Source organism: Schistocerca serialis, chromosome 1 (genome assembly GCF_023864345.2).
Source record: "Schistocerca serialis cubense isolate TAMUIC-IGC-003099 chromosome 1, iqSchSeri2.2, whole genome shotgun sequence".
NCBI classification, from domain to species: domain Eukaryota; kingdom Metazoa; phylum Arthropoda; class Insecta; order Orthoptera; family Acrididae; genus Schistocerca; species Schistocerca serialis.
In genome coordinates, this window is record NC_064638.1 from 1,010,287,711 (window position 1) to 1,010,313,805 (window position 26,095).

The 26,095-nt window shown below is 42.8% G+C and overlaps 1 protein-coding gene across 1 annotated transcript in view; it reads left to right on the top strand.

The window, feature by feature from the left end:
* Nucleotides 1-17,037, top strand: part of LOC126413343 (delta-1-pyrroline-5-carboxylate synthase) — a 204,982-nt gene extending 187,945 nt beyond the window's left edge. Inside the window, exon 15 of the mRNA XM_050083259.1 lies at nt 16,678-17,037. Coding sequence (XP_049939216.1) covers nt 16,678-16,844 — 167 coding nt within the window. The 3' untranslated portion in view covers nt 16,845-17,037. The remainder of the gene's footprint in view (nt 1-16,677) is intronic.
* The last annotated feature ends 9,058 nt before the right edge of the window (nt 17,038-26,095 follow it).

Consider the following 26,095-nt stretch of genomic DNA (forward strand, 5'->3'; position numbering starts at 1 on the left):
CCCCCCCCCCCCCCTCCACATTAGGTGTGGACAAGCCCTTTTTAAACGATGCCTACAGTATAAGATCCACGCCGTCGCGAAATTTCAAGTTTCTGTCCCTAGCTGGGCTATGACGAGTCAGTGAATCAATCTGACCCTATTTCACCCTATTAGGCGTAGAATTTCCAAAAACAGTAGCACACGTATTTTTTCATCTGTAACGGAGAAGCCAAACACCAATTTTCAAAGATTTAGCTTGAAAAATTAAATATTCATAGATTTAACGTTAAAAATGCTTTCACAATAATAGAAAACTTCACCCCCTTAGGGTTTCTATTTCCAAAAACTGTAACACATAATTTTTCTTTTTATTTATAACTCAGAAGTCAAATACCAATATCCATATATGTAACTTAAAAAATACTTTAGTAGTTTTTTAATAATTACACATTTTCAAAAAAAGCTTTCACTTACTTTTTCACACTGTACGGTTAAATTTCCAAAAATTCTGAAACATGTACCTCTTTACTTCTGACAGAAACCAAATAACAATTTTCGTATTTCTAGCTTCAAAATTACCTTAACAGTGACTTTTTTGAAAAAAAAACTTACCTTCATCCCTTATTTCATCCCATTATGTTTGGAAGTTCAGAAAAATCCCTTCTTAAACGACGCGTGCAGTTTAAGTTTCTGTCCATAGCGGCTTGGGCTGGGCGATGATGAGTTAATCAGTCAGCCAGGACCCTCTCTTTTATATACAATGATTAAAGGGATGAAGGTCGCGCCCCGAAGACGGTTTGAGTATTCGCTAAAGGTCCATCCCAATCGTTTCAATTTGCAACTGGTGGTATTAAACTGTATCTAAAGCGGGTAGTGAGAGGTGATTAACCTATAGAGACTTGAAACTAAACTTTTAAAGAAATAATTCGAAAATTGGTAATATTTCACGTCTTAGTGTCACGAAAAGCCAATAATTTGTATCAAAAATTATCATTAATCCATACATGACCTGCAGCTCATGTATCGTATGTGATACAGCAGGTCTCTATCAAGCATAAGTAACCTTAACCAATTTTTCAAATGTGACACATCTGGCCTCTGTGAAGCTAAAGTAGTCAAAAGTTTAAAATGTTTATTTATTGCTGTTTATTGGAAATTTAAGTTAGGAAACATTAATGAACAGAAATCAGAGCTTGTATACACTATTTATTTATTCTTTCAAGGCTTTTTATGAAACTACAAAGTATGGAATGTGAAAATGCCAAAGATTCAATAATTTCAGAGACTAACTTTGGCAAAAATGTGTTCATTACACATTCTTATATAATAACATACGCGTTTACCTACCTATAAAGATTACTGCGCAAGAATGCCTGCTTCACGTAAGCTTTGTGGGAGTGAATTTTCAGTATCTTCGTGAATGGAAACACCCAAGCACTTCCTTAGGATGATCGAAATGAACCTTGAATTCCTTAATCAATAAGCGTAGAAGTACATTTGAACCCTGTTACCCACGAACAGGAGACGATCATCTCACCTACGAAACCTCATAGCATGGTCCTCGGTGAGTGGACCACAAGTGAGATAAAACGAAGGGAAAGCGGAACGAGGACAAGTTATCACAGTGATTCACCTTTATCTCGCACCGCTCCCAATAAAAGACGCTGTATCAACAAAGTTCTCTCCTAGATTATCGAGGCTGTATCCTATTTTTCTGCCAAGCGCACAAGTGTTAAAGCATAAAGTACAGCAGATATTGCAACTCTCTCTCTCTATCTGTCTATCTATCTGTCTCGAACGCCGTGGCTATAAACGTAACAGCCATAATACAAAGCAGTGTAAACATCCGTTTCTCGACTGTTTAACGTAAGCAGTTTTTGTTGAGGGTATTGCATCCCACGTTGTGAGCTGAATGAAGATACATTTCTTTTTCCAATTTCTGCTATTCATACTGCATTCGCCGCCCTTTCCATTTTAAGCAAATGTCCTTTTGGTGTGTACATTAAATCTGACTTCACACATTCGCTGTACTTTTGTCCGTTACCGGACTTCACACGTATCTTTTGTGTACGCGTTAATGGCTTCCGCGACCTTCTAAAAAGATAGCATCTCAGAGCAACGTATAAAATTTTGCGACAAAGCTAGGAAGTAGTTGCAGTACAATTTTGTTAAGATTAGCGAGTCTAAGTGAGAGTAATGGCACAGTCGTTACGTTCGAGAACACGAGGAACTGGCAGCATTAGGCGGCGGAAACCACCGGGACAATGGAACCAGATCTGGCTGGCAGCCAAAACGACGAACGCTTGGTGCGGGGTGAGATAGGGGAGGGGGCAGGAAGTCGCCGTCCGCCGCGTCAGAATAACTTACCGGCGGCGCGCGGACGGTTTTGCATGGACGGCTCCCAACACGAATGTGGATGCAAGCCAAACCTGCGTCCTCGCAAATTTGCAGGCCACCTGGCAGTTTGATGTTTTTGGTCGTACACTAAGTTTCGTAGAGCCTCGCTGTTGTAGTGGCGTCGACCACGAGCTGATGGACTAGAATTAACTTCTCCGTACTTCTATGTATACTTTTTCCCGTGAGGAAGGGGTCTGGAAAGGTTCAAATTTAACTTACAGACTATGTCCGGTGCCCTTACGCAAATCAATGAGGTCATTACTGAAAGAAAGGCGACGTGTCAAAAGCATAATTATGGTTGACGACCGTGTTACTCAGAGAATAGATTCATGAGGTTGTACAAGAATTATGCAAGTGAATAGATGCTTCTTTCCTCTGAGTGTCATGCCATTCAACACTTTCGCAGTTTGAGTGTACAGTGTTGGAATTACGCTCTGGTTCTGCGTAAAATTTCTCCTATAATTGACTGACGCCTGTCCTTCTGGCTAATTACGACAAAACACGCGGTTTACGAGCATGGTTTAATAAGTCAGGTAAGAAAGCAAAAAAAAAAATTTTTGTTTCTTAAACAACGCACCTTACCTCTCAGCATAGTCTCCATTGAGAGAAATACATTTGCTCCAGCGATCCTCCAGCTTTTTAATCCCATCGTAAAAAGTATGTTCTGTTAAACTCTAAAAAATACTCGCTGATTAGAAACATCACTTCCTCATTTGATGACAATTTCTTTTCCGTAAGCCTAAGTTTCAAATTAGAGAGAAGAAGAAGTCACTTTTGGCTAAATCTGGTGAATATGGCGGATGAACAACCGATTCGAAGCCCAGTTCATGCACTTTTGCCTTTGTTATGGCTGTTATGTGGTATGGTGCATTACCCTCGTGAAAGAACACACTTTGGCATGTCAATTTCGGTCTTTTTTCAGCTAACGTAACTCTCAAATGATCCAACAATGAAACATAATAGGATCGTGTTATGGTTCTGCCTTTTCCCACGTGAATTATGAGTATTAGTCTTTGGCCATCCGAAAGAAACAGTGGTCGTCATCTTACCATATGACGAAATGGTCTTTGTCTTCTTCGGCGCGCTTCCACCAACCTTTGTCCATTATTTTAAGTGCGGTTTTGACTATGGTGTGTAATGATAGATCCAGGTTTCATCAACAGTCACAAATTGGCTCAAAATTCTTGCGAACTGCGGTTAACTATCACCAGGTATTGTTTTGAAATGTTTTGCCGGATGCGCCTTTGGTCGACTGTGAGCAATTATGGCGCCCACCTCGCACACAGCGTCCTCATAGCCTATTGTTCGTGCCGGATCTCATGCATTCGCTCTGTTGGAACGCCTACAGTCCCATCAAATCTCATTCATTTTTATTCGGCGGTCTTGCATCACCATATTACGGATTTTGTCAATGGTTTCCATTGTAGTGGCCTCAACTGAACGGCCGAAGTTCACTTCGTCATTTGTGGTTGTCCGACCATGTTTAAACTTATTAAAGCAAATTGTGATGATGCAGAGTCCGCCTAAACTTCATCCAATTCTGTTTTGATCTGTGCAGCAGTCTAACCCATCAAACGATAATGTTTAATAACAGCACAAAACTCGGTGTTCTCCATTTTAGATCTCACTAACACACTAATCAGTTCATATGCTGTCAACAACAAACTGTACGCTGTGCATTGTTGAAGTTCTTTGTACGATCGTTGGAATAATCAAGCTTACCAGACATGAAGTTGCAACAAAAATGTTCCATTCTTTCATGGAAATTTAGTAGACTGATCAAACGATCCTCGGAAACGTTTTCCTATACCACAGGATATTACTACATCGAACTGGAAACACTGGTGCACCTACATGCTTTCGCACTGCCCTCTAAAATCTGCTGTCATCTGTTCATAAATTCGTGTAACTAAATAGTATCGTGATGACTGGGTGTTGTGTGATGTCCTTAGGTTAGTTAGGTTTAAGTAGTTAGGGGACTGATGACAATAGCTGTTAAGTCCCATAGTGCTCAGAGCCATTTGAACCATTTGAACTAAATAGTAAATAATTCCCCACAAGCTTTTTTCTCAGAATGCACTTATTCGAAGAGCCAGAGCTTGGCGACAGTATTGTGCTACATAGTCCCCATCACATTCTGTGACCTTACGCCAGAGGTGTGTTAGAGCATGTACTCTCTGTTGGTGAAAAGCTATTTTCCTGTGCTCGTAGACATCTTTTCAGTGCATGAATTACGCTCTCCTCATCTTAAATGTGTGTCCCGTCTAGAGAATCCTCAAAGGGCCTAAACAGACGGAAGTCTGGGGGCGTCAGGTATGGGCTATAGGATGTAAGAGGCAGTCATGTCCGACCCAGTTTGCTTATGTGTTCTTGGGTTCCGAAACGTGTGGGCGTGCGTTGTCATTTTTTATTTCTTTTTTTATTCTTGTCAGACTGAAGAGCTCGGAGACTGTTCTTAAGTATTTTCAGTCCTCACATATGCCTCTGAAGTCATGGTTGACCTTTTGGCAACGGATGCATGCCATCACCACTCTGAAAGACTGTCATGTCTTCGCCAGCAGAGGGAACTGCCTTGAATTTCTTATTTAGGGTGATAGCAGGTGGAGCCACTCCAGCGATTACCTTATTCGTTTATGGCTCAGTGTGAGGCAACCAGGTTTTGACCTCTGTGGTGACCTGCGACACGAAGGTCTCTTCACTAGTCTCAGACTGCTCCATCAGTTCAGATGGGTCCGCAGCTCGTGGTCGTGCGGTAGCGTTGTCGCTTCCCACGCCCGGGTTCCCGGGTTCGATTCCCGGCGGGGTCAGGGACTTTCTCTGCCTCGTGATGACTGGGTGTTGTGTGATGTCCTTAGGTTAGTTAGGTTTAAGTAGTTCTAAGTTCTAGTGGACTGATGACCATAGATGTTAAGTCCCATAGTGCTCAGAACCATTTTAGTTCAGATGGAATTTTGCTGTCTGTTGTGAGCATTCGTGTAACCAATCTTAAGCACAGCTTTAAACAAGTCTCCGTCACCCTACAAGCTTCTCCAAATGCTCACCAATATCTGTGGGGCCAATTCTCAAGTTGTGATGTACCGGTCTGTGAAGACAACAGCATCCGTACGGTACACTAAGTCGGGAGCAGTCGCTGTGAGTGGGTGCCCCAACGTGGTCGAACATGGGAAAAAGTTTCAGCGCTTCCTGTAACTTTAACTCTCTTTATTGATCACCCAACAATACACCTGTCAACTGTAACACTACCACATATTGCAAATAAACGTCTATGGACGTTCAGAAAAATTTCTTTTTGTACCAACAAGAATTTCATTACAGTGTTTCGCTTGTAATCAGTAACTTGTGAATCCGCCATTTTGACCGTTCACTATGGCTATGTCATCTGTCGGAATCGGCCAAAACTCTGTACACGTACAGAAAAACCTAAAATTTGAAGCAGCTATGTACTGGGTAGTCAGGAACAGATCGGAAAGCTTGCAAGGGTGTTGCAGGGTAGGTTGTGCTGAGAAATAATTACTAACCAAAAAATTCGATACTTCGCTCCGTTTCCGAGTTCTTTCGTATTGAAGTTAGCAAATCAGGTCGTTGCACATGCAGATACCAACGGTCTGCCAGATACGGTGTCGTCAAACGTGTTCTTCGTTTGGCTTTTTAAAACCGAAAAAGAGAGCGGTACAAAAATTGGACGTGGGGAGGTAGTAAAGGACGAACCCGAGCCAAAGGCTGAACTGTCTAGAACGCTGTCATCTACGCTACAACAACAGCTAGCACCAACTGTATTGGTGAGCGGCTTGAATTTGTCCGCGCAACGGCCCGATTGGCTAACTTCACTGCTAATTGTCTCGGAAACGGCTCAACGTATCGAATTCTTTTCTGAACAATTATTTTTCAGCGGAACCTATCCTGCAACAGCCTTATAATCTTTTCAGACTGTTTCTGAAAGCCCTGTATATTAACGGTTCTAAACAAATTTTTGGAACTCTTTTGTCGAATGACCCTCGTATTTAAAAATGGATGCTCAAGTGAGAGTGGATGTTCCAGCATAGAGCTGGAAAGCCTAGAGAAATTTCAGCCAATCTTGGTACACACAGGACTTAGTATCAACAGACTGTCTAGGTAAGAGAGCCCAAGCCCCTACTTGTGGGGCCGGGGTTGACAAAGTAGTTGCACACAATCAAAAATCAATACTACCTGGAGTGATTTCAATCAAAGTTGGAGCACCTGTTTCTTACTTTATGGGCAGTATACTATTCGAGTAGCACACTGCTTGCACTTTTAGGGGTGGCATGGGATTGACAGGACAACGACATTAAAAATAATCGAAAGAGGACAACATTAGTGCCGAATCCAAAAGACGGAAGAGGTCTGGGCTGATTCGGGTGGGGGGTGGGGGTGGCGGTTGGAACGGGTGACATGTAAAGCATAGACCTACGTTTAAAACGCTTGGGTCAATTCAGTGCAAACTTAGTACACACCTACCTTAATATCAAGAAAAAACACTGCGGTACTATAACGCCACTATCACTCCTACAGATGGTAGTGAGTGGCAGTAAGGGAAGGGAGTGGGTGTCACGCAATTATACGTCTGGAACGCCTGGTTCAATTGCAGCCAAACATGGTACATATTAAAATACAGTCTAGAAAAATATATTGGTTGAGTAAGACACCCCTTATGGATGGTACGGGTATGTGAAGGAGATAACATGGAAAAACAGTCGTAAATTACCTGTAGACAGATTTAATTCCTTTCCCTGCTAATTCAAGATTCGCATAAATAAGTAACACGGCTTCACCGAGTGAGTAGATACTTATCTACAATTTCATGGAACCAAATTGAGCGTGCAGTCGGCGAAAACAGATTCCGCACCAGCAATTTCTAGGGATGGATGAACTGATAATGTGGAATGGTGTCAGCTATTGACGACAAGATGAAAGACAGAGATGTCCCACTTTGAAATTTGCGATAGCTTGGAGTTCAGAAGAACGGATCTAGGTGCTCTCTGTGTCCGCTTTTCATCATCTCTGTGCCAGATGCGGGTCACGTTAATACGCCCATCTTGTTATACCCTTGGAAACCATTCTACCTTCCTACATCCTGCGAGACTACTCAAAAAGCACGTTTCCAACTATGCATCGGCCAAAGACACGTTCGTGTAATCCGTTTCCTGGAAACACGAATAGGGGCACGGTAACTCACGACGGCATTTCACATTTGCGCGAGTGTTCTGTGTTGTGTTTTTCATTTTGTGAATGGATAACATCTTTATCAGATACAATTTTCTTTGTTAGTCAAAAGGCACTCTTGCAGGGCTGCTTCCCCTTTCATTTATTTAAATCGTTTCGCCCAAACGGAATAACGTAATAATTTCGGTTCTTCTACTTTCCTGGTTACTTCCTTTTTTTCGCATCCTTTCATCTTTTTTTCCTTCTATCATCCATATTGTTTCCCTTGCTTATACTTTTGTTTACCTTTTGGTCCTAAAGTGTTGATCTGACGAAGTTTCTATTTGTTGTTTCCGATCATTTGGCATTGTTTCATTTCATTTCTGTGACCCGAGTTATAAATGACTTCTTTTCAAGGAATGAAGCAGTATTCGTTTTGTTAGCTCGTCGTCTTTCCTACGGTAGAGATGTACAAAGCAGATTGATTCTCGTTATGCCAAAATTTCGTATATATTGGTAAAACTCTTTGATGCTGTTCATTTTCCGACAGTCATCTGTTTGTGCTGACACATTTTCCTCATTATTCGTATTTCACGTCCATCCAGTTTGTAGGCCAGTCTTAATCAAGTGCACGCACAATAACATTGTGGCCTTACCCTTGTGGTGGAATGTTTTTGTTTTTCTTTTTTTATTTCTAGTGACGAATTTCTTGTAATTGTTTTAGTTAAAACGTGAGCTCTTTCCATTTTATTAATTCTTATATCAGTTGTGTATCTTTTAGTTTACCCAATTACACGGTTTCTCCAATACATTTAAATTTAGCGTTGTTTTCTATTTTATCTATTTGTGATTCTAAACTGAAGAGCCAAAGAAACTGGTACACCTGCCCCCGTGAAAACGCAGAAGTGCCACAACACGAAGTGGCGTGGACTCGAGTAATGTCTGAAGTAGTGTTGGAGGGAACTGGCACCATGAATTCTGTAGGGCTGCCCATAAGCCAGTAAGAGTCTTCTGAACAGCACGTTGCAAGGCATCCTAGATATGCTCAATGATGATCATGCCTGGGAAGTTTGGTGGCCAGCGGAAGTGTTTAATCTAAGAAGAGCCACTGTGTAGCAATTCTGGACATGTGAGATGTCTCATTGTCCTGCTGGAATTGCCCGTCAGAATGCAAAATGGACATGAATGGATGCAGGAGATTAGACAAGATGCTTACCTACGTGTCACCTGTCAGATTCATTTCTAGACGCATCAGGGGTCCCATATCACTCCAACTACACACGCCCCATACTATTACAGAGCTTCCACTAGAATGAACAGTGCCCTGCTGACATGCAGGGTCCATGGATTCCTGAGGGTACAAGTCCATCCACTCAATACAATTTGAAACGAGACTAGTCCGACCAGGCAACATGTTTCCAGTCATCAACAGTCCAAAGTCGATACTGATGGACCCAGGTGAGGCGTAAAGCTTTGTGTCGTGCAGTCATCAAGAGTACACGAGGGGCCTCTGGCTCCGAAAACCCATTTCGATTATGCTTCGTCGAATGGTTCGCACGTTGACACTTGTTGATGGCCCAGCATTGAAATCTGTAGCAATTTGCGGAAGGGTTGCACTTATGTCACGTTGAACGATTCTCTTGTCGTCATTGGTCCCGTTCTTGCAGGATCTTTTTCGGCCACAGTGATGTCGGACATTTGATGTTTCACCTGATTCCTGATATTCACGGTACGCTCGTGAAATGGTCATACGGGAAAATCCCCACTTCATCGCTACCTCGGAAATGCTGTGCCCCACCGCTCGTGCGCCAACTATAACACCACGCTCAAACTCACTTAAACCTTGATAACCTGCCACTGTAGCAACAGTAAACGATCTAACAACTGCGCCAGCCACTTGTTGTCTTATAGAGGCATTGCCGACCACAGCGACGTATTCTACCTGTTTACATATCTCTGTATTTGAATACGCATGCCTATACCATGGACAGTGTCTTGAGAGGAGGATATAAGATGAACGTCAACAAAAGCAAAACGAGGATCATGGAATGTAGTCGAATTAAGTCGGGTGATGCTGAGGGAATTAGATTAGGAAATGAGACACTTAAAGTAGTAAAGGAGTTTTGCTATTTGGGGAGCAAAATAACTGATGATGGGCGAAGTAGAGTGGATATAAAATGTAGACTGGGAATGGCAAGGAAAGCGTTTCTGAAGAAGAGAAATTTGTTAACATCGAGTATAGATTTAAGTGTCAGGAAGTCGTTTCTGAAAGTATTTGTATTGAGTGTGGCCATGTATGGAATTGAAACGTGGACGATAAATAGTTTGGACAAGAAGAGAATAGAAGCTTTCGAAATGTGGTGCTACAGAAGAATGTTGAAGATTGGGTGGGTAGATCACATAACTAATGAGGATGTATTGAATAGGATTGGGGAGAAGAGAAGTTTGTGGTACACCTTGACTAGAAGAAGGGATCGGTTGGTAGGACATGTTCTGAGGCATCAAGGGATCACAAATTTAGCATTGGAGGGCAGCGTGGAGGGTAGTAGAGGGAGACCAAGAGATGAATACACTAAGCAGATTCAGAAGGATGTAGGTTGCAGTAGGTACTGGGAGATGAAGAAGCGTGCACAGGGTAGAGTAGCATGGAGGGCTGCATCAAACCAGTCTCCGGACTGAAGACCACAACAACAACATGCCTATACCAGTTTCTTCGGCCCTTCAAGTATATATTTTGATGCTTTTTTAAATTTTTACCTGTTCTGTTTGCTATTTTCTCCAAACGATGTGTTCCAGTTATTTCTTTCGCTTTAATATATTTAAAAGTAATACACTTTCCCTAGGATGTGTTCGCAGAGTACTGATAATAAATGTTGCAATGCCATAAACCAACAAACATTAACTAATAAGCGTAGCCCACATTTGACCTAGAATAATGATACAAACGATTAATATTACAAAAAAAAATACTGAGAAATCACTTTCTTCATAACTGTTTTCGTAAGGAAGACCATAGCTCAGTTCCTACTTTCCATTGTGATTCAAATGAGGAAAAAGGACAGTCAAAATTAAGAGAGTGCAGAATCGAAAAATAATTTAACGATGTAAGATACTGCGCGTATTGGAGTCCAATAGATTGAACAGGGAGCATGCGGAAGTACTGGTAACTCGTTTAGAGACAATTTATCGTAGGACAGAGGGACACTGGAAAGTTCCACGTCATTGGAAAAAGGTACCGGCCGTATGACAGTTTGTTAGAGGTTCAGTCCCAACTCACTGATATCAAGTTGTTGTGGAATTATAGATCATGTACTCTGATGGGAAAAGCTGAGTTGTTGGAAGCAGAGCTGATCTCTGAGAAGCAGCAGGGATTCAGCAAGTAGTGAATGTGTGAAACCCAGCTTGCTCCGTACATTTCCACTTCATAAGACTGAAGATAAGTGTTTGGATTAATGTCGTCTTCTTTTGTAGAAAGCCTTAGAAACATGTACTGAATGAAATGAAAAGCATAATGAGCCATACCATGCATGGCGAGTAAGCTGAAAAAAGACGAAAGTGATGAGCGGTAGCAGAAATGATAGTAGAAAGCAAACATCAGATTTGGAGGCCAGGAATTAAGCAAAGTGACGGAATTCTGCTACCTTGGGAGAAAAATAACACCTGATCCTCTCAGTCAAAGACTCCTCAGTGTCTGTGACCGGTTAGGCGGTAGCTTTCTGCACCTGCGCTGTAAGATGGAGAACTGTAGGACTCCACCATTGGTAAGTCAGGAGACCACTATACAAAGGAAGCAACTGGTCGGGTAGCAGAGTACCAGAGTAAACACTTTTAAACTGTCAAAGTTTTAACAGTAAGTTATCGAAGTATACGTAGCAAAGTTCCTCAATTCTCTGCGGTCCATGAAAGTTGTCACACTCACATTATTCTCGGAAACGAGGGCTGGCTGAAACGTGGAATAGAAAGCTCGAAAATATTTAACGAAGCATGGAACGTATACCGAAATGATAGATTAGACGCAATGGAAGGGGAAATGCTCATTGCAGTCGAATTAAATAGTGTGTCTGTCGAGGTCGAAATTGAGTATAAGTGTGAAGTTATCTCGACTCGTGTGAAAGGAGTAGGTGAATTCAAGTTAATCAAGAGAAGTTTCCTCCGTGACGGTAGCAAAATGATTCAAAGAATGATTCAGTAGCGCGGAAATACCCATATCATGCATATTAGCTGGAGGCGACTTAAACCTATCGAGAGTAGGCGTGGACGTCTGTGGATTCATTGCAAGTGGTACGGACAGACAGTCTTGTGAGGTGGTTCTGAACACGTTTCCCGAATGCTGCCTTTACAGCCTCGACAGGTCACATGCAATGGAAATATTTTAGGCTATTCAGCTACAAACAGGCAGTGTCAGTGTAGAGACTGGATTAGAGATCAAGATACCGTAGCGACGATCGTTACTCAACTTTATAAATCCAACAAGAAGGCTATAAAAGTATATGTACTAGAAAAAGTAGAGAAGCGGTTGTTGGTATCAGAGTTACACAATGTATTGACACCATTTGAGTCCAGTATGATGGATGTAGAGGAATTATGGACAAAGTTTAAATTGACTGAAAATTCTGATGAAGCAGAAACTGTTGCACTCCCGGTTCGAAAAAGAACGTGCAAATGTCGCCAGGACGAAGTTAGTATAAGTACGTCCATCTGTAAAAAGATCGACACCCGAAGCATACAACAGCTTCCTCCGTCATGCCTTAAAGAGAAATTTTGCCGAAAAATCGAGAAAATTCAGATCCTACGCAGTGGCGTCAACGGCCTTGTCGCAGAGGTAACACCGGTTCCCATTATATCACCGGTGTTAAACGCTGTTGGTCTTGGCTAGCACTTGGATGGGTGGCCGTCCGGGTCTGCCATGCGGGGTGCACTCAGTCCTTACTGAGAAGTAATGGCTCTGCTCACGAAAACTGACACCGTCCGGGAGAGCGATGTACTGGCCACACGCCGTTCCATATCCCTATCCAGTGACGCTAATGGTCTGAGGATGACACGGCGGTCGGTCGGTGAGATGGGCCTTACAAGGTCTGTGTGGTCGGAGAGAGAGTCTACGCAGAAGCAGTAAGTGGTTCGAAAGCTTCTGCCCAGTCACTCGTCCATCAGTCTCGTGTGAAAACAGAAGGAACCAAAAGCAAACGCCAGTCATTCACGTAGGAGAATGGTACAACCGTCGTTTCACTATCTCACAGAGTCACATATAAGAGACATAATAACAGGCTTCCCTGACTTAGAGAAGCAGCTGAAAGAGTTAAAAGCAAATAAGTCCCAGTTCGATTTTACAGAGAATACTATACTGAACTGACCCATACTTACCTTTATTTATCACGAAACTCTCTCCAGCGCAAAATCTCAAGAGACGGAAAAATCGCAGGTGGCTCCTGTACACAAGAAGTGTAAAAGAACAGACCCGCATAATTACAGACCAATACGCTTAACATCGGTTTGCTACAGAATTCTTGAACGTGGTCTCATTTCGATTATAATAAATTTCCTTTGGACAGAAAAGCTCCTGTCCAAAAATCACCACGAATTTTTTTTAACAAAAAAACGTCACCCATAGCAAACTCAGCTTGCCCTTTTCTCACATGAAATGTCGTGAACCATGGCAGGCACCAGGCCGATTCCATATTCCGAAACTTTGGGAATGCGTTTGACACGGTGTCCCATTGCATTCAGTTAACGAAGGTTCGAGCACACGGAATAGGTTCCCAATTAAGTTAGAGACTACTCAGATAAGACTGCTTAAGTAACGTAATCCAGTACGTTGTCCTCGACGGCGAATGTTCGTCAGAGTCAAGGGTAGGAGTGCTCCAGCGAAGTGTAATACCTGTAGACACGCTGTTGTTTTCTGACAGCAGCCTGTAGCTGTTTACTGGGGAGGATGTGGTGTGCGGGAGGGTGTCGTCATCAAATTAGGGGGCAAGATAACTTAGACAATATTTTTAGTTGGTGTGACGTGATGTCAGATTGTTTTAAATGAAGAAAAATGTAAATTAATTCAGATGAATAGGAAAATAATCCTTCAATTATCGAATGTACTATTAACAGCGTGCTGCTTAACACAGTCACATCGACTAAATATCTAGGCCTAACGTTGCAAATCTAACGTTGCAAAGTGATATGAAATGCAACGAACACGTATGGACGGTAGCACAGAAGTCGAATGGTTGACTTCGGTTTATTGAGGGAGTCTTAGGAAAGCGTAGTTCATCTGTAAAGGAAAAAGCTTAAAGAACACTAGTGCGACCTATTCTTGAGTACTGCTCAAGTGCTTGGGATTCCCAAAGGTCGAAGCAATTCCGAAGCGGGCTGCTAGATTTCTCACCGGTAGGTTAGATCAAAACGCAAGTATTACGGAGATCTTTCGTGAAACCAGATGAGAACCCCCGGTGGGAAAACGAAGTTCTTCAAGCGAAACACCGTTCAGAAAATACAGACAGCCGACATTTGAAGCTGATTGCAGAACTATTCTACTGCAACCAATGTACATTTCGCATAAGGTCCATGACGATAAAATCTGAGTTCGTACGGAGGCGTATACATGGATGCTTTTCCCTCGCTCAGCTTGCAAGTGGAACACGAAAGGAAATGGTTGGCAGTGGTACGAGATACTGTCCGCTATGGACCACAAGGTGCCTTGTAGAGTATGTATGGAGATGCAGAGAGACAGAAGACGAGAACAGGAAAAGCTGGGACCTCTGCCCAAGTATCAATTACAGGCCTAACGTAGAACAATCAATTTCTGGGAATGTACGTTAGGAGCACAGCTTTGTACGGAAGTAAATCGTGGACTTTGGGAAAACCCGAGAAAGAGAACTGAAGCGTTTGAGTTGTGGTGCTACTGAAGGATTTTGAAAATTAGGTGGACTGATATCAGATACGAGGAGGTTCAATTCGCATTAGCAGAACTAGTAGACAATAATTTCCCAAAGTTTGAATGACGAAATCGCACCAGAAGTGCCTGAAAAGTAGTTAAATGCGTGACGTAATCTTCCTGCCACGCCCGATTTTTGAAGCAACACTTCAGTATCCACAGGCTCAGAGCAGTAACAACACTATTATACACAGGGAGATATTTCCAAATTGTAACCTAGATGTTGTCAAGCCCACTTACACGTTTCTGGTCGATACTAAACTTCTAAAAATGTGTGTTCGTGGTAAAATCCAGAATCCAAATTAGTCTCTAAATTCACTCATATGGAAACTATGACGTAAAATCACATTTTCATCTGTTGCAGTTGTCAGAATTGCACGTTACGATGCAGTTGTTGTATTTAATGATGGGAACACAGCGGGTAGGGGCTGGGGGTGGGGGGTTGAGTTGAGGATATTAGAGAGAATGACCTTTAAGATAGGAAATCTTACTGAAGACCCATTGAGAAAAATAGATTAACAGCGCTTCTCTGCTTTCTGGTAAAGGAAAGGTGGGAGAAAACAAGAAACCAGAAGATAAACGTTGAAGAGAACCCTGAGTATAAATCTGAGGCCTCCTGAAGAGATGACATAAGAAAAAACGTTACTTTGCACTTTAAGTTGCATTTCTTGAATGTTACGTTTTTTAAACTTTATGTACCTTATTTTCAGAATCTATGAAGGCTGGAATTTGAAATTTTGCAAACCTATTTCTACAAACCCAATAAATGCTGTCTCAAGAGCAAATTTTCAAGTTCTAAGTGTAAGCTGAGATATGGGGCAAAGTGCTTTGAATTTTGCATTAATTTTATATTACACATACAGTAATATAATTAAAAAATTATTAAGATTCTCCTGTTCGATATATTCAAAATAAACTCATGAGTAAGCTTACTATATGAAAAGAGATAAAACTGAGAAAACTGTGTAGGAATATCTTGAATAGTTTGTGAGAAAAAGGTACATACATTTTTAAAGTAAAATTTTCCAATTGCACAAAAAAAAAAGTTCGTGGATTCAGGTCACCTTTTACGAGGGTAGTCCCAAAAGTAAGGCCTCCTATTTTTTATAAGTACATAGATTTATTTCTGCAGCGGTTTTCATCAGTTTACAGCTTGAACATTTAGCTATTTTTCGACATAATCACCATTCCTGTCGACGCATTTTTGTGGACGCTGTGGCAGTTTTTGTATGTCCACGTTACACAAGCTCGCCGCCATGCTGTTCAGAAAGTTATGAACCTCTTCTTACACCTCGTCGTCGGAGCTGAATCGCTGGGACCACAATTAACGCTGGCAGGTACTGTGAGACTCTGAAAAAGCTCAAACGGGCAATTCAGAACCGGAGAAGAGGAATGTTGAGCAAGGGCATACACATTCTCCATGACCACACTCGCCCACACATCGCTCGGCAAACCGTTGCTCTCCTGCAACAGTTTCAGTGGAACGTAATCACCCACCGACCCTATAGTCCTGACTTGGCACCCAGTGACTATCACCTGTTCCCTAGGTTAAATGAAGATTTGGCCGGACGACGAGGTGAAAGAAAAGGTTCATAACTTTCTGAACAGCATGGCGGAGAGCTGGTTTGACATGGGCATACAAAAATGGCTCTGAGCAGTATGGGACTTAACATCTGAGGTCATCAGTCCCCTATAACTCAGAACTACTTAAACCTAACTCACCTAAGGACATCACACACATCCATGCCCAGGCAGGATTCGAACCTGCGACCGTAACGGTGGCGCGGTTCCAGACTGAAGCACCTAGAACAGCTCGCCCACACTGGCCGGCACATGGGCATACAAAAACTGCCACAGCGTCTACAAAAATGAATCGACAGAAATGGTGATTATGTCGAAAAATAGCTAAATGTACACGCTGTAAACTGATGTAAACCATTGTAGAAATAGGCACGCCTATGTACTTATAAAAAAAGATACCTTAATTTTGGGATTATCCTCGTACATAGTGTATGTTTTTCATGAATGTGCCTCCTTTATCAAGGAGAAGACTGATGACCCAAAAAAAAAAGAAAAACCAGAATAAATCCCATTACCATTTTTGCGCAATACATTACATTTATTTACGTTTTACTTGCGCTCTGCCCGTCCCTGAACCAATCGTCTTTGGACTACACGACCTGGTGCCGTTGCTGACGTGCTCCGTCACTGTTCCGCAGGGGCCGAGGTGGGAATCAGCACGGCGCGCATCCACGCGCGCGGCCCCGTCGGCGTGGAGGGCCTGCTCACCACCAAGTGGGTGCTGAGCGGCGAGGGCCACACCGTGCAGGACTTCGCTGAGGGAGGGCCCTGCACCTACCTGCACGAGCAGCTGCCGCTCCACTGAGGGCCCCTCGCCTCTCCGTCCTCTGCTCCTGCCTATTTATTCCGACCATTCAGACATCGGTGGCTGAGCTCCGGGCCAGCCGCAGCTGCCAGCAACTCAACTCCACAATGTTCATCACACATCACGTAATCATAATTCATGTATAATGTTCAGAATGCACTAAACAGAGAGATAATAAACAACTCACAAATTATTATCGTTTGTTTTGTAATTCTGCCTAACACTGGGATCAGTGGCATGATACCAACGACTGGACTCTATTTATTATTTGAAAGGATCGATAGGAGCAATTACTACCGAAGTCAAAAACTCTTTAAAAAATAGCTTATTGCCCGATGCAGTCTAATGCGCGGGATTTTGGTGGAGTGGCGCTCTGCTGGGCGCAGTACAAACCTGGACTTACAATTAATATCTCTTTTATTAAACAATATACTACAACACAGAGCATTTCAGTTTCAAGAAGGAAAATTTCAGGAGTATAATGATACAAGATATCAAAATAATAACTAAAATACATCCATCAATTATACAGGGTGAAGAAAAACAATTTGAACAAAAGTGTAGTGCAGAAAGATAACACCATAGAAAGGAACTGGCGTACAAATGGAAACTGGAGGTCGCAGGTGCATAGTTTGGCGCTAGATGAACGCGATTTAACCTAACATGTGGACCTCTTCTCTCAGAACAAAATGTAATTCACAGACAATGTATACTCAGTCAAAATGATTGGACTAATCAATCGTCACAATAAGAACAACAAAAGTTTAAAATGGTTCAAATGGCTCTGAGCACTATGGGACTTAACTTCTGAGGTCATCAGTCCCCTAGAACTTAGAACTACTTAAACCTAACTAACTTAAGGACATCACACACATCCATGCCCGAGGCAGGATTCGAACCTGTGACCGCAGCGGTCGCACGGTTCCTGACTGTAGAGCCTAGAACCGCTCGGCCACTCCGGCCGGCAGAAGAAAAGTTTAAATCATACCTTACACTGACATATCGTACAGCACTTCATTACAAGACAAAACAATCACATGTCCATGTTTCATGCTTACGTATGTCCAAAAAGGTCAAACTAAATCAGACTTGCCACCACTTAACGTAAGTATGTCGTAGCAAATGTTCAAAGTGACAGCTGTTTTCATGCTGGCATAGTGTAGCAAACGTTCATCTGCAACCCGCGGTTCCTACGCTCAAATTCCTCGTTTCATGTTGTCTTTTTGCTCTGCACTTTTGACCAAAATGTTTTTCCGCTAACTGAATATAAATCAAACCAACTTTCTTCGGCCCAGAATGATTATACAAAAGTGCTCCAAAATAAAATGACCACATGTTACTACCCACGATTAACTTTACAAGTGGGCACCAAACAAAGAACAAATCCAGCTTCTATCCATTAATAACTTTACAGGGGCATATTAAAACAAGCCAGGACAAGTAACTGAAGCATTATAATTGTATATAAGCTACCATTACCAACACGCCCCTACAGACAAGACAACCACACATAACTACGACTATTATATTGATCCCAAGAAATGGAAAATGCTCATAAGCAAAAAACACTACAGCTTATTACAAATACACTGTCATCGAACTGTGGTCTTGACATATTTACGATTGCACAGTGAAAAATGTGACACTCAGCACCACCATAGACATACCATCCAAACCACTTGACAATAGTTTTCACGTGATCCAATTCCTCGTGACTTCAACATGCATTCATACAACAAACTGAATCAGCTCGACTTCACCTATCCTGACACACACTGTCACATTGTATCCCACTTGTCCAAACTGAGATAACTATCACTGCTTGCCGACTGTAAATAGGACCAATTCTGCTCTGCAACCACCATTCCTTCTCACTGACTACGAGCTGCCATCTTCTGCTGGACATTGACAAGAAGACGCCATCCACTACCTCAGCTCAATGATACCTGCATTACAGTTTGCCACAGAGCATATTGACTAGAGATGGGCAAAACAGTTCTTTTTAGGGATGGGATCAGAACCGTTCTCTTACTGACATGAACTTTCTGATGATTCACCACTCGTCATTTACTTACGAAAACAAATAAAACAAATGTCCCTTCCCTTTTTAATTCAAGGTAGCTATAACTGTATTTTTACTTTATTTTCACCGTTTTCGAAAGAATATTGGAGAGGGTTAATAATTTACCACTGTATCCTTTGTAGTTTTAAGCTTTCCACAAATTCCCACATTTATAATTTCCACGAGTTTCAACAAGTTTTATTAACGCAAAAATACTCTTATTGAAAACTTAACTGCTGTTTAAACCTCATCAGCAATTTTCTCTATTGACTTTTGTATTATGTGTTGCACAACATGATGCAAATAGCGTGAAAAACATGAAACATATAGAACATTCAGAAGCATGCCAGCTGACTTCATGTTGCAAGTATTGCCCGTTATTATGATAGTGGTTTTAAAGAAATTATATTTTGTGGTAACTAACTTTACTGAATTTCCAATGTTTCTGCAGTGTGCCTTTCTTTAAATTGGATGCACTCTAGAGTGTACAACTTTAATTGAATCTTACTATCTACAAATTGTCACATGAATGCATATAGGCTAAACTATTTTTATTTATACATTCAATGTCTTCCCAGTTGCAAATATGGACAACCATCAGCTGTAGAATGAAATGACGACAGTGAAAATTTGTGCTGCACCGGGACTCGAACTGGGGTTTTCCGCTTATCACGAGTGGTCGCCTTAACATTTGGATATCCATGCATGACCATGGCCAAACCCGAACCTCCATATTTCGCCAACCATTTGTTCCTTTGGACATGCAAGCCTTGTACATTTACGCAGAACACATTCAAAATAGCACCCATGTATACAAATACACTGATCTGCACGACGTTTTACCACTCTCGGAATGTTTCAGGTTCCATTCATCTCATTCTGCACAGTTGCACAGCCAATTCCAGTTTGCTGCTGTAGTTGTGGTACATTCTCAGTTGCAACACCATACAAGAGGGCCTTGAGATGGCTCCAAAAGTAGAAGTCCAAGGGGTTAAGATAAGAGATATCTCCTGCATGACCTACCCACTTATCGGGAAAAGCTACACTGAGATACTCTCTTGCCTCTGTCCTGAAATGTGCAGGGGCACTTCAGTGCTTATGCCAGTAGTTGGTGTAATGAGTGGGACATCATGAAGCAGACCACGCAATTCATGTTCCAAAACTTTCAGTATACTCTGCCAGCCACCTGCTTTGCAATGACTTGGGGTCTGATTAACTACACTCCTGGAAATGGAAAAAAGAACACATTGACACCGGTGTGTCAGACCCACCATACTTGCTCCGGACACTGCGAGAGGGCTGTACAAGCAATGATCACACGCACGGCACAGCGGACACACCAGGAACCGCGGTGTTGGCCGTCGAATGGCGCTAGCTGCGCAGCATTTGTGCACCGCCGCCGTCAGTGTCAGCCAGTTTGCTGTGGAATACGGAGCTCCATCGCAGTCTTTAACACTGGTAGCATGCCGCGACAGCGTGGACGTGAACCGTATGTGCAGTTGACGGACTTTGAGCGAGGGCGTATAGTGGGCATGCGGGAGGCCGGGTGGACGTACCACCGAATTGCTCAACACGTTGGGCGTGAGGTCTCCACAGTACATCGATGTTGTCGCCAGTGGTCGGCGGAAGGTGCACGTGCCCGTCGACCTGGGACCGGACCGCAGCGACGCACGGATGCACGCCAAGACCGTAGGATCCTACGCAGTGTCGTAGGGGACCGCACCGCCACTTCCCAGCAAATTAGGGACACTGTTGCTCCTGGGGTATCGGCGAGGACCATTCGCAACCGTCTCCATGAAGCTGGGCTACGATCCCGCACACCGTTAGGCCGTCTTCCGCTCACGCCCCAACATCGTGCAGCCCGCCTCCAGTGGTGTCGCGACAGGCGTGAATGGAGGGACGAATGGAGACGTGTCGTCTTCAGCGATGAGAGTCGCTTCTGCCTTGGTGCCAAGGATGGTCGTATGCGTGTTTGGCGCCGTGCAGGTGAGCGCCACAATCAGGACTGCATACGACCGAGGCACACAGGGCCAACACCCGGCATCATGGTGTGGGGAGCGATCTCCTACACTGGCCGTACACCACTGGTGATCGTCGAGGGGACACTGAATAGTGCACGGTACATCCAAACCGTCATCGAACCCATCGTTCTACCATTCCTAGACCGGCAAGGGAACTTGCTGTTCCAACAGGACAATGCACGTCCGCATGCATCCCGTGCCACCCAACGTGCTCTAGAAGGTGTAAGTCAACTACCCTGGCCAGCAAGATCTCCGGATCTGTCCCCCATTGAGCATGTTTGGGACTGGATGAAGCGTCGTCTCACGCGGTCTGCACGTCCAGCACGAACGCTGGTCCAACTGAGGCGCCAGATGGAAATGGCATGGCAAGCCGTTCCACAGGACTACATCCAGCATCTCTACGATCGTCTCCATGGGAGAATAGCAGCCTGCATTGCTGCGAAAGGTGGATATACACTGTACTAGTGCCGACATTGTGCATGCTCTGTTGCCTGTGTCTATGTGCCTGTGGTTCTGTCAGTGTGATCATGTGATGTATCTGACCCCAGGAATGTGTCAATAAAGTTTCCCCTTCCTGGGACAATGAATTAACGGTGTTCTTATTTCAATTTCCAGGAGTGTAGTTTTCCTCTGAACCCCAGTAAATGCTCAGTGCAAAACGGTCGCATCATTCCCTTAAACGACTGTCCACAGCTGTGGAAACCTGATGGTTCGATACTCTTTTCTTTGGAAACATTTCCACATACCATCGTCTTGCTGCTCGTGCATTGCCTTTCAATGCACCATGAAGGATATACATATCTACATATTCACAATTTCAGTATGCCATCATACCACATGCAACAACTGCTATTGACTGCTATTGACAACGTGAATGTATGTAATATGTCTGATGCCGCTACATTACAAAAGAGTACAACGAACCACACAGAAGTCAAGGCATCTCGTGCTAGAATCCAATGAGCAGTGTAGAAGGGTGTACAAAACAACACCAGTAGACATACAGGCGAATGCAACACACCAAAAGGTTGTACCGGCTCATGTTGTAATGCCTGCCACAAATGAAATTATGCATCGTAACTAGGAAATAAACCAATTTCAGAAAAAAGCTTTGCCATTTTACTCTTATTTTGATTCATACTTTACACTTGCAAAGTGTGTACACTTACTTTTGAATCACTATGTGCTGTATGTATACATATATAAATGTTTGCATGTTTTGTGTGTATGTGTGAATTTTTTGGGGTGAGGGTGGTTGGTGTCTGCTTTTTGGACACGTTTGAACGAACACCCCCCACCTCACAATACACACACACACACACACACACACACACACACACACACACACACACACACACACACACACACACATACATACATACATACATACACAAAAAAAACCTTATCTTTTAGTCAGGATACAAACCATGCCTCATGTCTTGCAGGGATTAGAAATTACTTGTAAGGGGTTCATAAGTAGGTGGATGCTACGTCAGCTGTGTAACAGGCTGGGAATTTGGGTCAGTTGGGCAGCATGCTCAGATGGTTGAGACAGTTAAGGTGACTGCTAGTGATAAGTGGAAAATCCAGATTCGAGTCTCAGTCTCACACAAATTTTCACCTGTTACCACTAATTCATTTCAGTGTCCAAATGCAACTAAAATCATTGAAACCTTTGAAATTTGTGTTATGCTCCGTAGATGCTTTAAAAGGCTACAAATGAAGAAACTGCAATACTGAAGTAAAAACAAAACATGCAAAAACTGAATTTGACATTACAGAAAAAAATTATAGAAGCTCTTAACCCGTGGTACAACAACTTAATAATTTTATTCAAAGTGGATTTATAGGATCGATAGATTCACTTACATGTTTTTGTATCAAAGTGAATGACAAAGTAAATCAAGATCTGGTTGTGAGCAAAATGACAGTGATAGGCTGGAAACAGATGGAGACTCGCTTTGATATCCTGCATTGAGAGATTAAGCTCAACTGGAAACAGGAATCAATGAGGACACTTTGCGAGAAAGATTTTCTCGAATTTACACAGAAATATCATCAGCTGATTAAGATACTGATGGGCTTCCTGGCCCACACCGATCCAGTGGTACTGCTGGATACTCGAACTTACGGTATGTATTCAGGTTTGACGAGGAGCAGAAGGACAGGACGGTATTGCTGCTTGTAACAGCATTTTCTTTTTTATCCAGTTTCCTAAAATGGTACTATATATCACTTGAAACCCTTCTACGTGAAAGCAACATGGTTGTGTTGTGTCCTGCAACTTCGAAAAATACTTTATGTGAAAGAATTAAAACACTTACTATGATGATGCACTTGTTAAACAGTAGCACTGAAAATGTTGAACAAATGCATAAGCAGTGTATTCTACTTTATGCACATACACTAATGTATATGTAAACTTTAATAATGTAATAACATATCCTACGATGAACAGTATCCACATGGTGCTGAACTCAAATGGAGGTTGGTGAATCGAAGATTCGGTCTGAACTACAAGCTGAATAAGTGAACGAGACAAGAGCAGTGCGAGTTAATTCAGTGAGTGAGTCAGGAGTGTAAAGAGCAGGGTTCTCCATGAGTCACCTTGTGATGAACTCTGTTGGGAGTCAGGAGCAACAGGCAGATACCAGGATCTGAATCAGTGAGCCAAGGGCGGAGAGACTCATGAGTCATCTGCCATCTGCTCAATGCTGAATTGGAAGCTTTAGGGTAGCTAAGCACTCCTGTTCTGTAGAGCACCATCTTTCATAGTGAAGCACTGAATGGGCTGGCAGCTCCAAGCATGCTGTCTTTTCAAATAAAATAAAGAAGGGGAAGTGCTTTTGTGGAAATGCAGTGTTCTAAAGGACTAACGAAGTGTATAAACATGTATACAACATATTTTGTATAGCGAACTTTTGCATCGTAGTCTATGTCATTGTGATCAATTCAGCATGCTGGGTGGGATGTTGTTTCAGCAGCCTGCCCTGGTATCTACATTCTGGAAACTGACATCACTGGACATCAGATCTAAAGAGCTGCCACTTATTTTTTCCAAGTTTCCAATCACTCAATGTGCCTAAGGATCTAAGTCTTTGAATCAGTTTAGGAGTGGCTTCCCCATCTCTTGTGCTAACTGCTGCAGTACACTGTGGCCATTTTCATGCTGTTTGCAGTTCCACAGTGCTTGCTCTCCAGCAGGGTCTGTTTTGTTTGATGGCCACCCATGAGCTCCATTCACAGTGCACCTGTGTAGAACGACTGCCGACCACTTAGCCTACCACTCTGATGCAAACACAAGTTCAGCTGGCTCGCCAACAAGGACCATATGCTACCCTACAGCTAGTCTGTCACTACCCACAGTGACTTCTGGCATCGGCTTAACATGATGTGGCTGCTCCCACTCCTTACTAGTGACTCCCGCATCTACTAGTGACTGCTCCCCTTAGTGAATCTGCGGGCCACCCAGCGTGTCATATTAGGCCACCAATGCCAACCCGAATTTGTTAGCCATTATTCATTGCTTCCTCCAATCCTGACTCAATTCGAGACCGTCGCTTCTTGTCAGTACTACAAGTTGCCCGCCACTGCGTCGTGCCACCAGAAGACACCTCCCTATATAGCTGCCACTGCGTCCTCGCCGCCACACACACGCCCTCGCACCTGGCCCATGGTGGAGCTACCAGCAGGGCGAGTGGGAATAGAATGGTGTCAGGACATTCCAATTTCACAGAACAAGTCTCATATAATTGCAGAAAGAAATTATCGGTTTTAGCAGTCAGAGGCCACCGTCAGATCATAAAATGGAAGCGGTACTTCAATTCAAAACAATGAGAAAACCAAACTGTCAATGGTGTACAATAAGCCGTTGTAGTCCATCATACACATTAAAATGCACAAGAGCACTGTCGCATATGAAACACGTATCACGACAGCTCTGCACAATAGCAGTACAGCCTTTCAATAGTTCGCAAACTTCTAAGAAGCAACTGAAACACACATGACAATGTATGGCCAGAAATGTGTTTTCCTTTAATCGGAAATTTTGCTTTCTCAGGCTGACAGTCTCTATATTTCTTATTTACACTTGACGAAATTTGACACCAAATAATGCACAGTTTTTTCATACCTCACGTAAACGCAGTGACGATTTCGGTATGATCTTTCCACAGAATCAAGCAGCTTCCACTGTAGGGTCGAAGCTCTATATGTTCCACAGATCTACGTTAATCTTTGTATGGACATTCTCGACGTCTTGCAGCTAACACTTCCAGCCAGCAATATACGTCCCCAGTGTTTCAATTACATGTTAATAAACATGATGACCTTCTTTGCAGCTTATTTAAGTTGGCAAACCTCAGGTGAAATCTCTGTCTGGCCGGTGGCGAACGGAAGTGCAAGGATATGTATCTACGTCCACCATATGAAATACTTGTAATCTAATCGTAACGAACTTTTTTGCATGGAAATTACTCGAGTTTGTTGCCGTACGCCTTCTTACAGATAATTTGATGACAATAACCTTTTGCAGCGATCACACACACACACACACACATACACACACACAGGCGCGTGCGCCTGCTTACGTACGCAAGCATGCACACGGCAACAGTATTATCAGCAGCAACAGAAGCAAAAGGCTTGGTGTACAAGTATACGACACCTTTTCGAATCTCGGATGTATTAACAATAAGGAAAGCTGGAACATCAACACCAGAGAAAATGAAAATAAAAGAATTGAAACTCATTAGCAAATTTAATGCTGCCGAATGTTTTGTGATCTACATTGATACAAAAGTATCAGCCCCGCTAATTCAGAGCGCTGTATGTGAAAATTCTAACTGCCAAGCCTAATTAACTCCCAACTACTGCAGGGCTGAAAGTGCCCTTTCGTTTTATGTGAAGTATAACGACTCTGCGTGTGGAAACTTTCGGAACGCGATAACGGAATTACAGCAACTTCAGTTATAGAATGAGTTCTGGAAATGCGCTCTTGAAACCTCGCCAACGGAAATCTCTTTCTGCAGGAATGAGAGCCTATGGAATTAATTTCGCAGGTAGTAGTACCCTCACAATTCAGATGCTCCTGATAATAGTGGCACAGCACACATTCGAAACATTTGCGATTTCTAGGTTTTATTCGACTATGCTCTGAGAAATGTTCA